At 42.2% G+C, this 12,200-nt stretch overlaps 1 protein-coding gene across 1 annotated transcript in view; it reads right to left on the bottom strand.

Annotated features, from left to right (window-relative positions):
* Positions 1-166: 166 nt before the first annotated feature.
* Positions 167-12,200, bottom strand: part of LOC133874794 (ATP-dependent zinc metalloprotease FTSH 12, chloroplastic) — a 32,411-nt gene continuing 20,377 nt past the window's right edge. The window contains exons 15-19 of the mRNA XM_062312653.1: positions 6,467-6,586; positions 6,258-6,332; positions 5,609-5,716; positions 4,809-4,889; positions 167-722 (exon numbers count right to left, since the gene is read on the bottom strand). Coding sequence (XP_062168637.1) covers positions 645-722; positions 4,809-4,889; positions 5,609-5,716; positions 6,258-6,332; positions 6,467-6,586 — 462 coding nt within the window. The 3' untranslated portion in view covers positions 167-644. The remainder of the gene's footprint in view (positions 723-4,808; positions 4,890-5,608; positions 5,717-6,257; positions 6,333-6,466; positions 6,587-12,200) is intronic.

Genomic DNA, 12,200 nt, shown 5'->3' with positions numbered 1-12,200 from the left:
AAATTGAGATTGATGAAGGCGGCTGTGGATGGTGGTTGGCTTTGAAGGCCAACTGTTATTTTACCCCTTCTCCTTGCACACGTTTAATGAAAGTGGAATCCAGATAATTGCAAATTTTGAGCTTACCAACTTGAAGATGATCATTTTTCGCATATGATACAATGGGTCATGAAACTGAAGGATATCAATTTCCTTTTATAAAAATATCGAACTAGAATACAAATGCATGCCAGAAGGCGGATTTGATGACCTCATGAAATAACTCTAGTATATTTTGGAACACAAATGAATAAAGATGATAAACAAAACAAAACTGGGAGCCTCATCTCAAACTACAAAACCATGCATGATCAGAGGTTTCTGTCAATAAGCAGCTAGTTATATTCAAGCCTCACCTGCAGACAGGCATCCAATATTCAGAGAATTTGACTTCAATGCAGCAGTTAGCATCCTCACTTCACCTGGTAGTTCACTGGTAAATCTAACGCTTGCTCGTCATTGGTGGTTCTGTTAAATTCAACAAGATACGTCAATGAGGCCGTGAACATCCCAGATGGCTTGCGACTCCTGATGATGCACAGGAACTGAAAAGACTGTCACTTTTTAAGTGCAAGGAACTGTAAGTATGAGCATCTGGAGACATTTTAACATCTGTGGAGTGGCGCAGGATATATGTCCAATGGTTGATATCGCAACTGATCTTTGTGCGGCAGTGGTCCCTCCTAAAATAAGTAAAATTAAAAACTCAATTCGACAAAAAAGGAAGAAAGGTATGGTTGGGAACAAATTCATCCAAGAGAATACTAACATACAAGAAATCAGCATGCATATTCAAACCTGACTAATAATCACTATGAATGCAAATAAAACATAAATCAATTCTTTGTATTACTAAATAATACCATTTTTCTGAACGAATTCTACTATTTTTTTGATAAGTAAGAAGATTTTATTAAAAAAGCGTAAAGCGCCCTAAGTACACAGGAAGTATACAGAGGAACAGCTCAGCTAGCCCACAAAAACAAAGGAAAACCCAAATACAAAGTGAGGCCCCAAAAACCCAAAGGTAAGCCCCCAACATACACCCAAGAAACAAAAGAAGCAACCCACACACCCAACAATCACCCAACAAACAAAAGAAGCACCCCAAATACAAAAACAACCCCTACCAAGCACCCAAGCCTACCCCGAAAGCCCCCAAACTAAAACTCCCTACATCATGAGAGCTTTTCCTTTCCCACGCTTGGAGGAAGTGTTAGCATCGCCATAATTGATAGAGCTCTTCAAATTCAGAAGCTCCCTCTTGCCTTTTGTCTTTTGGCGAGCAATCATTTTGTCCCGATGGATATCTTCTTCCAAGGCATCCAAAATAGCCAAAGACTCCTCATCTTGAACACCATCCATCTCCCAGTCCAATGGTAACCCCTCCCAAAAATCATCGTCCTTCTCCCAAACAGCAAGCTCCCCATTTAGATCAAACCCAACAGGCCAATTCCGAGAAGGAGAAAATCCATTGCCCTCTACGGGTGGAGGACAGCTTGGGGGGGAGGGAAGACTTCCCACTCCAACATCCTTGAACACCCGAGACGGAGGGTTGAGAAACCCCTTCCGAAGGAAGCTTTTCTTCTCTGAACCCGCAGATTTCTTCACTGGAGGCTCTGTAACTGAACCCTTCCATACAGACGTCTTCGAAGCTTCCAAAGAGTCAACTAGCAACACCTCGTTCCATTTCACAGAATGGCCTACCCTGAGATCTCTAGCCTTTCTGTAGTATCTCTGGAAAGGCTTGGAAGGTTGCAAAACAAGAAAAGAACGGATCTTCTCTCCCAGCTCAACCGCGCCTGATGGAGAAGGAAAATCGGCCATCCCAGTACCAGCCCCGACTGAAGAGAATGGAAGAGAGGCGTGAACAGAATCCACTTTAGACCTAACCGGAATCGGTGCGACGTCCATGGACGCCGGAGGTAGCAAATCCAGAGCCGGCGAAGGGGGGAAAACGAAAGGGGAGGGAGACATGGCGGGAACGACCGCCGGAAACGACCCACATCCAGAACTTGGCACCTCCTGGCCCACCCCATAAATTGCCGCCGTCGATATCTCTGGCCGAAGAAAACTCCCGCGAACGGCCGTCGAAGTCGCACCCAACAAACCTATCGGCTGCAGCAAAACTTTAGGTTTAGGTCTTGGTCTCAGAGTGAACCGACCCAAACGGAAGCCTTTGCGAAAAAGGCCCTTCCTAGACCCAGAGGACCGCCCCAGCCTTCTCCCAAAAACCCGGCCCAAAGCCAAATATAAACTAACGAGCAAGTTTCTCCACGTGTGCAAGTTCAAATTCAAAAAACACCCCCTATCTGGAAAAACCCCACCTCGTGCAGAGAAACTCGAATGACGAAGCTGCTTACCCATCGGACAAAGAGGTTTGTCCAAATCCAACGGACCATCCGGAGGGGTCACCTTCACAGGGAAAGGCGTCACCTCTGCTGCCGGCACCGGAGCCGAACTCACCACTGTCGCATATGAAGGCCCCGACCTATCGACAGAACAGCCCAGCGTTTCCCCTTCCTTCTTCCCACCCAGACTGTCCGTCGCAACCGAGGACCACCTCCCACAACCCACCGCAGCAGAGAGAAAGGCAGAAATCTTACTCAACTCCCCGGAAAACTTGCGCCAGCCCCAACCTCCGCGACCCTCCGGGATCAGAACGAACCCTCTCCGACCTCCCAACCCAAACACCGCCGCCTCTAAGAACTGGCCGTCTTTATTGCCACCCCTCCGAGCAATCAACAACTTCGGTCCTTCCCTGTAAGACTTGATAAACTCTTGTTCTCCAGGAAAGCCCAAAAGTGTTTCCATCGTCGAAGCAAGCCATGCAGAACACTGGGAGCTTAGAACGACCACTCCATGGAAGCCCTGACGCTTCTCCTCCACCCGCACCACCGACGCCCCCTCCAAGACCGAAAGGACAAAGGATTTTGACTCCACAAGGAATCTCCTCTCCATTACGGCACACCCAAGCTCAGAAAACCAACCCAGACCGGAAACGCATACTTGCCGGAGAACACAGAACCCCACCAGCTAAGCACCCTACCGAAAAAAGGAACCACCCACAAAAGCACAAGAGGCACGATGCGCAAACCCGAGAGACTGGGACGAGGAACGAAGGAGGAACCTAGCTTGACGCGCTCGCACGCGCCGTCGCTAGGCAGAGAGAGAGAAACGTATTCACTACAAACTCAGTTTTTCCTGACACTTCTTTCTACTATTTTTATCTGTTTTATTTTTATTTTTTTCTGGTAAAATCCATTCAAATCACAGAAAATCAGGATTTATGAAATAAAAAAGGGTAAACTTTAAGAGTAATAACAGAAAATCCAAATACAAATCAGTTGTATGCATGATAAATTTAAAACTTCTTTATTGCGTAATAAACTAACAATCAATCATTGCATGCACTCGAATGACGATATATATTTCTTGATTGCTACACTGAGTGACAAACAGGTGCTAATGAAGTTACACCTCTTGTGTGTTTCATATAACATTACCATTTCTTTATTTGGCATGTCATTCAGTTCAAGGGCTTGGTGCTGGCTTTGTCAACTCCAGATTCTAATTGTATACTTCTGAATCAACAAAACTTACAGTCTGGATAATCATGTCAAAGTTTCAATTATCATCAAGCACTAAGGTTACGTTTGGTACGTGGAATGGTTATTCCATTACGAAAATTAATAGTTTTTATTAAAAATAGGAGAATGTGGAATGAAATAGCCTTGGAATAGTCACTCCCTCATGGGCAATGGGAATGGCTATTCCAAGTGTTAGATGCTTATCATATACTCTAACACCAAGGCTATTTTATTTCACCTTCTTCCATTCCTAATAAAAGCTATCTTTTTTCTAATGGAATAAATATTCCACGTACCAAATATAACCTAAGTTCTTCCTTATTTCGTAGCCTAAAGGCCCTAAAGAACAACTTTATCAAGCCTAAAATAATCAACCTTATCTTTAATTCTGGAAGGACAGACATGTTGTTCTGAAAACGGGGGGAAAAAAAAAAACAAAACAAAACAAAACAATAAAAACAAAAAACCAAGCTTTGTAAGTTGGGACTTGGCACAAATTTTCCTCTGGGAAAATATTGAAACCAATTTTCTGTATTATCAGATGTTTTCGGATTAGTGCCTGCTTCAGCAATCATACTTAAATGAGGAATTGGTAATTATTGAAAGTTATGGAAAACAAACTGGCTCCAACATCCAAATCAACCTTTAGGTTACGTGTTTGGTATGCGGAATGTCTATTCCTTTAAAAAACCAGATTAGCTACTCCTCTCAAATGGAGAGGTATAGTCATTCCCTCAAGGACCATGGGAATAACTATTCAAAATGTTAGAGTATATGTATACTTTAACACCAAGGCTATGTTATTTTAACTTCTTCCATTCTTAATAAGGCGATTCTTTTTTTTTAATGGAATAGTCATTCCACGTACCAAATGTATCCTTAAAGTGTAAGTCAGGAATCGATCTCATGCAAAAATCTATGAAATCTCTTCACCTAACCAATCAATTTAAGGTATGCACGAAGCAATTTGAAGCTGCTAGAACTAACCAAGATAGAGTTTCTCAGAACCCCTTTTTCCTTTTACTTTTAACAATGTCTAAGTCAACCTTAAACCTACGGCGTGGAGAAGATATCTATCATTTAAGATCAATTTGGAACTTTAATGGAAGTGTAAGCAAGGAGCAAATTTTTTTTTTTTTCCTGGTTATCATGATTGCTGCAAAATGAATTGAAAAGTACCTCTTCCAAGTTGATCTGGAAGGGCTTTACAAAATCCTCAAACATTACTGGTGATAGGCCCTTCATTTTCTCTTCAACTTCCTACAGAAAGAAACCACAAAAATGGTGATTTATATTAGGGAAAAAAAACTGCTTAATTAGTTGCAAGTAATAATCCGAAGTTCATTAACGAAATTCAATTAGGAAAGAAAATAGTGAATAACAATTGCAAAAGGTACGAATGCAGTTGATCTTAAAACCTTGCCAATTACTGAAATAACTAAGAGATGCCAGGTTGTCTGCCATTCAACTAAAATTGAAATTTTGAAGCTAACCCATTACGACATCTGCTACAATGTAAAATTCTGCCCTAACTCTTTTCCAAACATTATGAAATTCAAAATCTTCTTCCCACCTCTTCCTCCCCTCCCTTCCCCTCCTATTATGTGATTTTTGTCATTTCATAGGAGAAGGAATTTTCAAGTGGTATTCTTTTCTTTATTCACCCCACCCCCCCCCCCCCCCCCCCCCCCCCCCCCCCCCCCCCCCCTTTTTCTTTCCTAGTTGGCTAAGCAGGATTTAAGCACTTGTATTGTGTATTAAGTAAAGGTGGGTTAACATAAAGAGTGCACCCTATGTAGTTTCATGCCAACAGAGAGACTTAAGAGTTGAGGACACTTTATACTAAGTTCATAGAAAAAATATTAAGGAAACTTTAGCTACTCAATATCTGCCTGATCATACTATCCAAAACTGCAAATTTTGTTCTAAGATAACAATACAGTCAGAGTGAAATGATTAAAGGGGGTTCATTAGAATACCAATCCAGTTATCCTTGACTTTTCCAGTAGTTCTTTTGTGATCATGTCCAGTATATGCCTGTTATCCCTCAGACCACGCATAGCAAGTTCTTCTGCTTCTTCAATGTACTGCAACCAACATCAAATCTACTGAATAAATTTTAAAAGGAAATATAAGTGTATTAGGATCACATAACAAACAAAGACATGAATAAACCTTTCACATGTATTCCTTCAAAAAGTAGATTATTTATCATTTATTTTCTATTTCCAAATGGAAGCTCGCAGAGACCAATTCAGAGGCTAGCTTTATGCTTATTTATTACTTTCTTAATGTCATCACGCAATTGGTTACTGCGAATTTTGTATGGTTTTATTTTTAAACAATTAATCAAACTAAGAATGCAAAATCTTCAAATCTAGATGAAATCATCTTTTGTCTTTGAATAACTTCTGCACAAGGACACCACACTTTACCATTCTTCTGCCATATGAACACGCATCAACACGTGAGAATCAAATGCATAACGACATTCCCCATAGTTTCATACTGTGGGAGGTTTTCTTAGGCCATAGAGTGAATAACTTTTATCAATGGAGGCACTGCCACCAACCCCTTCCCTAGTATGAAGCTTAAGACAATGATGCAAAAGGAAGCAACCATAATTACCCTTGTCAACTCCCGAGTAAATAGCTCAGAAACTTCGAGTGTCATATTTGCCGGAATCACATGAGGGTCATCCCACTGGCATCATGAAGAAAGCATAACACAAAATCACTTGCTAAAAAATATTTGTCAAAATTTACAATGAGATGATATGCAGCTATAAAATATTTCTTTCCATATTTGCATTTACTACGGAGAAATGTAGAACATACCCTGTATCTTATCAACTCCCCATCTGAACTATCTGGTCGATCCATCAGTCCAACTCTTTTTGTTAAAGAAGTAAGGCCCAATCTGGCATTTTGAGGGCTGATTACCATCTCTCTGGCAATCTGATAAACAATTTAAGTGAAATATGGGATTAGGAATTGGGAACCAAAATGTTCTTTATAAGTAAATCATTTTATTAAAAAAAAAAAGGATAATGCTCCAGCATAGAGGAAATATACCAGCACAACTCCAAAAAAGAAAAAAGTTAAAATTTGAAGTTTAAAAGATCAATAAATTCTACAACGGAAGTGGAATGCACACCGCTGAAAGTAGATATCCAGTTATTACAAAGTTCTCAGGAATAAAGATTTAATTGAGATCAAGGTAATTTCCCCCCCTTCAAAAGTCCAACTATTCATTTCTCTCTTAATTATCCAAAATAAGGCACGTGGAATAGAATTCCAAATTTACTACTCTCAAAATGACTATATTTGCTTTGCCAACAAGCAAACAAAAAAACAGCTACCCTTGGCCTTACGCATAAAAACTCCAATAGGCGAAAAAGCAAAAAACAAGTGACAAAGCTCTCTTGCCACCGTACAAAGAAATAAAAAGGTGATATACTGTTTTTCCACTCTCCTTATATATACAATACAAATCCACCAAAGATCGTCCACTGTCAAAATATCCCCCGCACAGCCATCAAACCAAAAAATAAAACCTTCGATTTTAACCTTTGCTCTCCATATATTCTTCCATGGTAACCGTATCCACTTTTCTTCCCGATGCTCCATAATAAGAAGGAACATTGAATTTTACCAAATTATGATAACCTTCAATACATCCTACCCTACCCTTCACCGGATGGACAAACATTCAATACATCCTACCCTACCCTTCACAGGATGGAAAAACATTGTACGAAAGATTGAAAAAAGTAGCAACAGATTCCAACTCTCAATTTTCCAGGTCAGATTCCAATACCAAAAGTCCTTAATATTCAAAGCTCTTGATTTCTCTGGAACCAAAATGTTTATTGATTACTACTCAATGAAGGCCCATACTTGAGACAAATTTAGCTATATTATTCTATTTCGGAGGACAAGTTAATTTGGAACCTCTCCAAAAGGGGTTTATTTGAAGTGAAGTCCTATTATGAAATGTTAAATAGGAAAGATGGCCCTTCATTTTTGTGGAAGATTATCTGGCGTGTTAAGGCTCCGACAAGAGTGGCTTTCTTTGTATGGACAACAGCTTTAGGTAAAATTTTGACGCATGACAATTTGCGAAAGCGGAATGTCGTGGTGATAGAGTGGTGTTGCATATGTAAAAAGAGTGGGGAGTCAATAGAACATTTGTTACTTCATTGCGAAGTTGCCCAAGATCTATGAAGTTACATTCTTACTTTATTTGGGGTAGAGTGGGTTATGCCATGAATGGTGCTGGAGTTGTTGACTATTTGGGGTAGAGTGGGTTATGCCATGAATAGTACTGGAGTTGTTGACTAGTTGAGGAGCGTCGTTTGGGTATGGTCCAGCAAAGGAAGTTTGGCAGTTAGTTCCTTTGTGTTTAATGTGGTATATTTGGCGGGAGCGGAATGCGCGACACTTTGAAAATGTAGAGACATCGATAGTGGAACTAAGGAAGCATTTGCTCAACACGTATATTTGGATAGCATCTCAGCATAGCTTGGATGTTTTTACTTATGCAGATTTTTTAAATTTATTTTATGTTCGTTCCTATTAGGGGCACTCTTGTATACTTTCTATGTATTAGGGTTGCGCCCCTCTGCGATTTATTAATGAATGGACATTACATATCATAAAAAAAAAAAAAATAGCTATATCATTGCAAAGAAAAGTTGAATGTCAGCAATGCTCATTGTACTTCGGTTAGATATTTGGAACGAGGATCATCTTCTGGCCATATCAAGAACGCATGGTCTTCTTTTCTATAGTCTATAAACCACTTCATTTATAAAGAAGAAATTGCTCTGAGAAACTAGAAGGTAGATTTTGTATCAGTTATCAGGCTGGCACCAACTTTGCAAGATTTCTGCAATGACCAGGCCTATGAGTGTACCAAAATTTTATGAGCCCAAGTAGCACAAATAGAGTTGACGGATTAAAGAGTTTCCATTGCAAAAAGAATGGTAAGATAGTATGAAAATTAATGCAAATAAGGATTGGTTTGCCTTAAAGATTGTCTGACACACTTGATCCCAACTCCAATTGATGGCCAACATGTAACTCATGATACATTCAAAAACACAAACCTATTAGTTACCAATTTTATTTTTTTTTTCCCAATACACCACAAGAATAGGCCTCACTTTTCTTCTGATAAGTAATCGACAAAGTTTATTAAAAGCGTGAGGTGCCCCTCCCTAAGTACACAGGAAGTATACAAAAGAAAATACATAACTAGAAAAAGCAAAAAACACCCCCAATACACCCCCAAAACCCCAAGGTAAAACCCTATCAGATTTACAGCCAAGTTAAAACCCCACCCACTCGCCTAATTTCGTCCCCACCCTTGCTGAAGCCCCACCAGACGACACCCCCTTAATCTACTCACAACTCTAATGCACCTTGCCTTTTCCCACGGCTTGAATCGCCTTTGGCATTGTAGTTTATGGAGCTCTACAAATTCCTGAGCTCCCTGCAGCCTTTTATACCACGATGCGAGAGAGAAAGTCTGCTCCTCACGACCCCCACAAGAGATCCCCACAATAGGACATATATCCTTCACACAATACAAAGCCCAGTCTGAGTAAACAAAATCTCCCAACACAACAGGGGGATCGATACACAGAGAAGGATACATGACCTCTCCAACCTCACCAAAACTAGAGAAAGGTACATTTGCGAGACAAAGCAATTTCTTTACTCATCCCCACTTGTTGATGTTCCCCACCATAAGAGAGAGAAGCCCCCACAATAGACCCTGTAGTATCGTCACCAACGGTACTAAGAACACTAGCAGCAGCTTCCCTACATCTCATTCCTTTCCCTATAAGTAAAAAAAAACTCCTAAAAAACCACTTGAATCAAATTCCCTTATTGTTCCCTAAACTAAGGAAACACTAACGGAACCAAAAATTGTACCCTACATCTAGAAAAGCAAAAGTAGTTCTCTTAGATAAAATGTCGAAATGTTTAAAGGTTACACTCCAAAGACACCACATCAAACACAGTGGAGCCCTCCTCCATAAGTGCAACGCCAGAGATTAACTAGGGGTTGTTTCTCTCCGATTCCTCTCGCCTTCTCTCTTTGCTAGCAGCTTTCGTGCATTTTTGGGGTCCGAGTTTCGGTTTGCAGGATTTGTAGGTTGTGTTTCTCGTAGGGAAGTTAGTCGGTGCTACTCTGGTTGGGTGTATCACTGTCTCGGCGATGTAAACATTCAGGTTTGGACGTCTGTTTTCCGGGGGTGTAGCGAGATGGAGAAGAAATTTTTTGTGGAGGCGAAGTCTTTTGCATTCGTGGCTTTGGATGGGGCGTCGGTACTGAGGGTGGTGGAGAAGAGAAATAAATTTCTGGGTGAGGTCGTACTGAGTGCTCAGTGCTCTAATTGGTTAGCATCAACGTTGGAGGTGCTAATGGGTATTCCGGAAGATCAAGAATTTGTCAAGTCTTTCTGAGAAGGTTCGAAAATTCTGATTGCTCGGAGGGGTGGGAACAGAACTGGGCGATTCTTAGAGGCGACAGTATTTGGTTTGGGCGGTCGGAAAAGCTTCATTATCATCCCTGAGGTCGTGGAGGGTGGGGTTGGCAGAAATTCTCCGGCGAGTTGCGTAAGGCTGTCAATTTCCTCTCTGCTACGGTGGGTAGCGGGCAAGGCTCTTCGTCTTCGTCGACCAAGAAGGATGCGAAGGTGCTAGGGCCGAGTATGGGCTTGGCCTCAAAGTGGATGGGGCCGTCCTTTGCGGAGGTGTTGTGCTCGGTTCCGACCTCTACTGCGAATAAGTTGCCCTTGGTGGGGGAACCTCGTTCCGGGTTGAGGGTTTCGCCGGAGGAGCCGGGTGCTCTTGATCCCCTCCTGGCGCCGACTCATGCTGAGCAAGTTTTGAACTCGGCGGTGGGTTGCCCACATGATCCGTTGGTTAAAGACCGGTCTCTTGATTCGCTGGACAAGAAGCCTTCCTCACATTCAAATTCGAATTTTGAACGTTCTATGATGTGCACGTGGAGCAAGCTGGTCAACGGTTTGAAAGTGGTTTTGGGCCGGACTATTAGGATTTGTTTGGGCCGGCTTGCCGGGTCTGGCTTGGGTCAAAAACGTTCTGGTTTTCGCTTGGCCCGACTTCTGCCGAAACCTAAAGCTCATACGGCAATCGAACCAGGGACGCCTCCTTTTCCAGCGCCATCTCGGCCGGAGCCCTCGTCGTCAGCAGTTCCAAGGGCTCTTCCAGTTGGTTCGTCTTCTTCTGGGTTCTCTCTGGCGCGTCCTCCTCCTAGGGGTTTGGAGGCTGTTTCATCGAGGAAGGGTATAGCAGTTCCAGGGGCTTTTCCAGTTCGGTCTTCTTCTTCAGGGGGGAGGGTCTAGTAGTTTGAAGGTGGATACTAGCCGGGTCACTGCCTCTAAGTCTTTCGGTGCTTCTCTAGCAGTATCCCAACTCACGGCCTCTCCTTCCGCTGGAGCTACTGAGTTGGGGGAGAAGCTGCGCTCTTCTCCTCCCGTGGTTTCTAAGCCTTTTCAGAGGTATATCAGGAAGGCGAGGGTTCTTAGGGAACGGGTTTCGTGGAAGTGGAATGATGTGCTACTTTTAGATTCCCTGGAAGCCTCAAAGATGGTCGCCAACTTAGCTGTTAAGAAGGCTTCGGTTGCAAAGACTCTAGCGAAGAAGGTTGTTGAGCCTCCAGTGAAGAAGGACTTTCTTAGAAAGGGGTTTCTCAACCCTTGCCCGGTTTTGCCAACCACTTCCCCTTCGCCACGGAAGGTCTTTGATGGGGGGATAGTCGGGCATGGGCATTCCTCCAATCCTAGAGGCTGCTCCAGTTCTTCTCCTGTTGAGGGTAAGGGTTTCTCCCAATCTCGGAATTGGCCAATCGGTTTTGATCATAACGGGGAGATTGTGGTTTGGGAGGATGATGTTGATTTTTGGGATGTTTTGCCTTTGGATTGGGCGTAAGAGGGTGCTTTTGGGAAGGAGGCGTTGGCAATTCGGGATGCCACGGAAGAAGAATTTCAGCGTGACAAGATGATATTGCGCCAAAAGTCCAAAGGCAAGAGAGAGCTTCTGAATCTACATAGCTCTATCAACTATGGCGACACTAAGCCTTCCGCTAGGAGTAGGAAAGGAAAGAACCTTATGTTGTAGAGTTGTATGCTTGGGTTGGTTTGTGGGTCGTTCCTAAGGCTTTTGGTTTTTGCTCAGGATCTTGTGAGGGTTGTTGTTCTTGGGTTTTTCCCTCTGTTTTTTGGGTTTGCTTGTATTTCGGGTTTAAGGTTTTTGGGGTGTTTTCATGTTTTTTGGGTGGGGGTATCTTCTGGGATGTATTTTGTAGTTTAGGCTTTATGAGAGTTTCTTCTAGATTTTGGGTTTTTGGGGCCTTCGGGATTTGTGTGCGAGTAGGTTCTTGTGGGTTTTCTTATGTGGGCTAGCTTGGTATTCCTGTGTATACTTCATGTGTACTTAGGAGCGCTTTTCACTTATTTTAATAAAGTTTTCTTACTTATCAAAAAAAAGTAATTCTCTTAGCATTATTTTAATATTAAAAACTCTCTTTCCTCTC

The sequence above is a fragment of the Alnus glutinosa genome, chromosome 8 (genome assembly GCF_958979055.1).
Source record: "Alnus glutinosa chromosome 8, dhAlnGlut1.1, whole genome shotgun sequence".
Lineage (NCBI taxonomy): Eukaryota > Viridiplantae > Streptophyta > Magnoliopsida > Fagales > Betulaceae > Alnus > Alnus glutinosa.
Note: the sequence above shows the minus strand (reverse complement) of the source record. Positions and strands in the feature narration are given on the sequence as shown.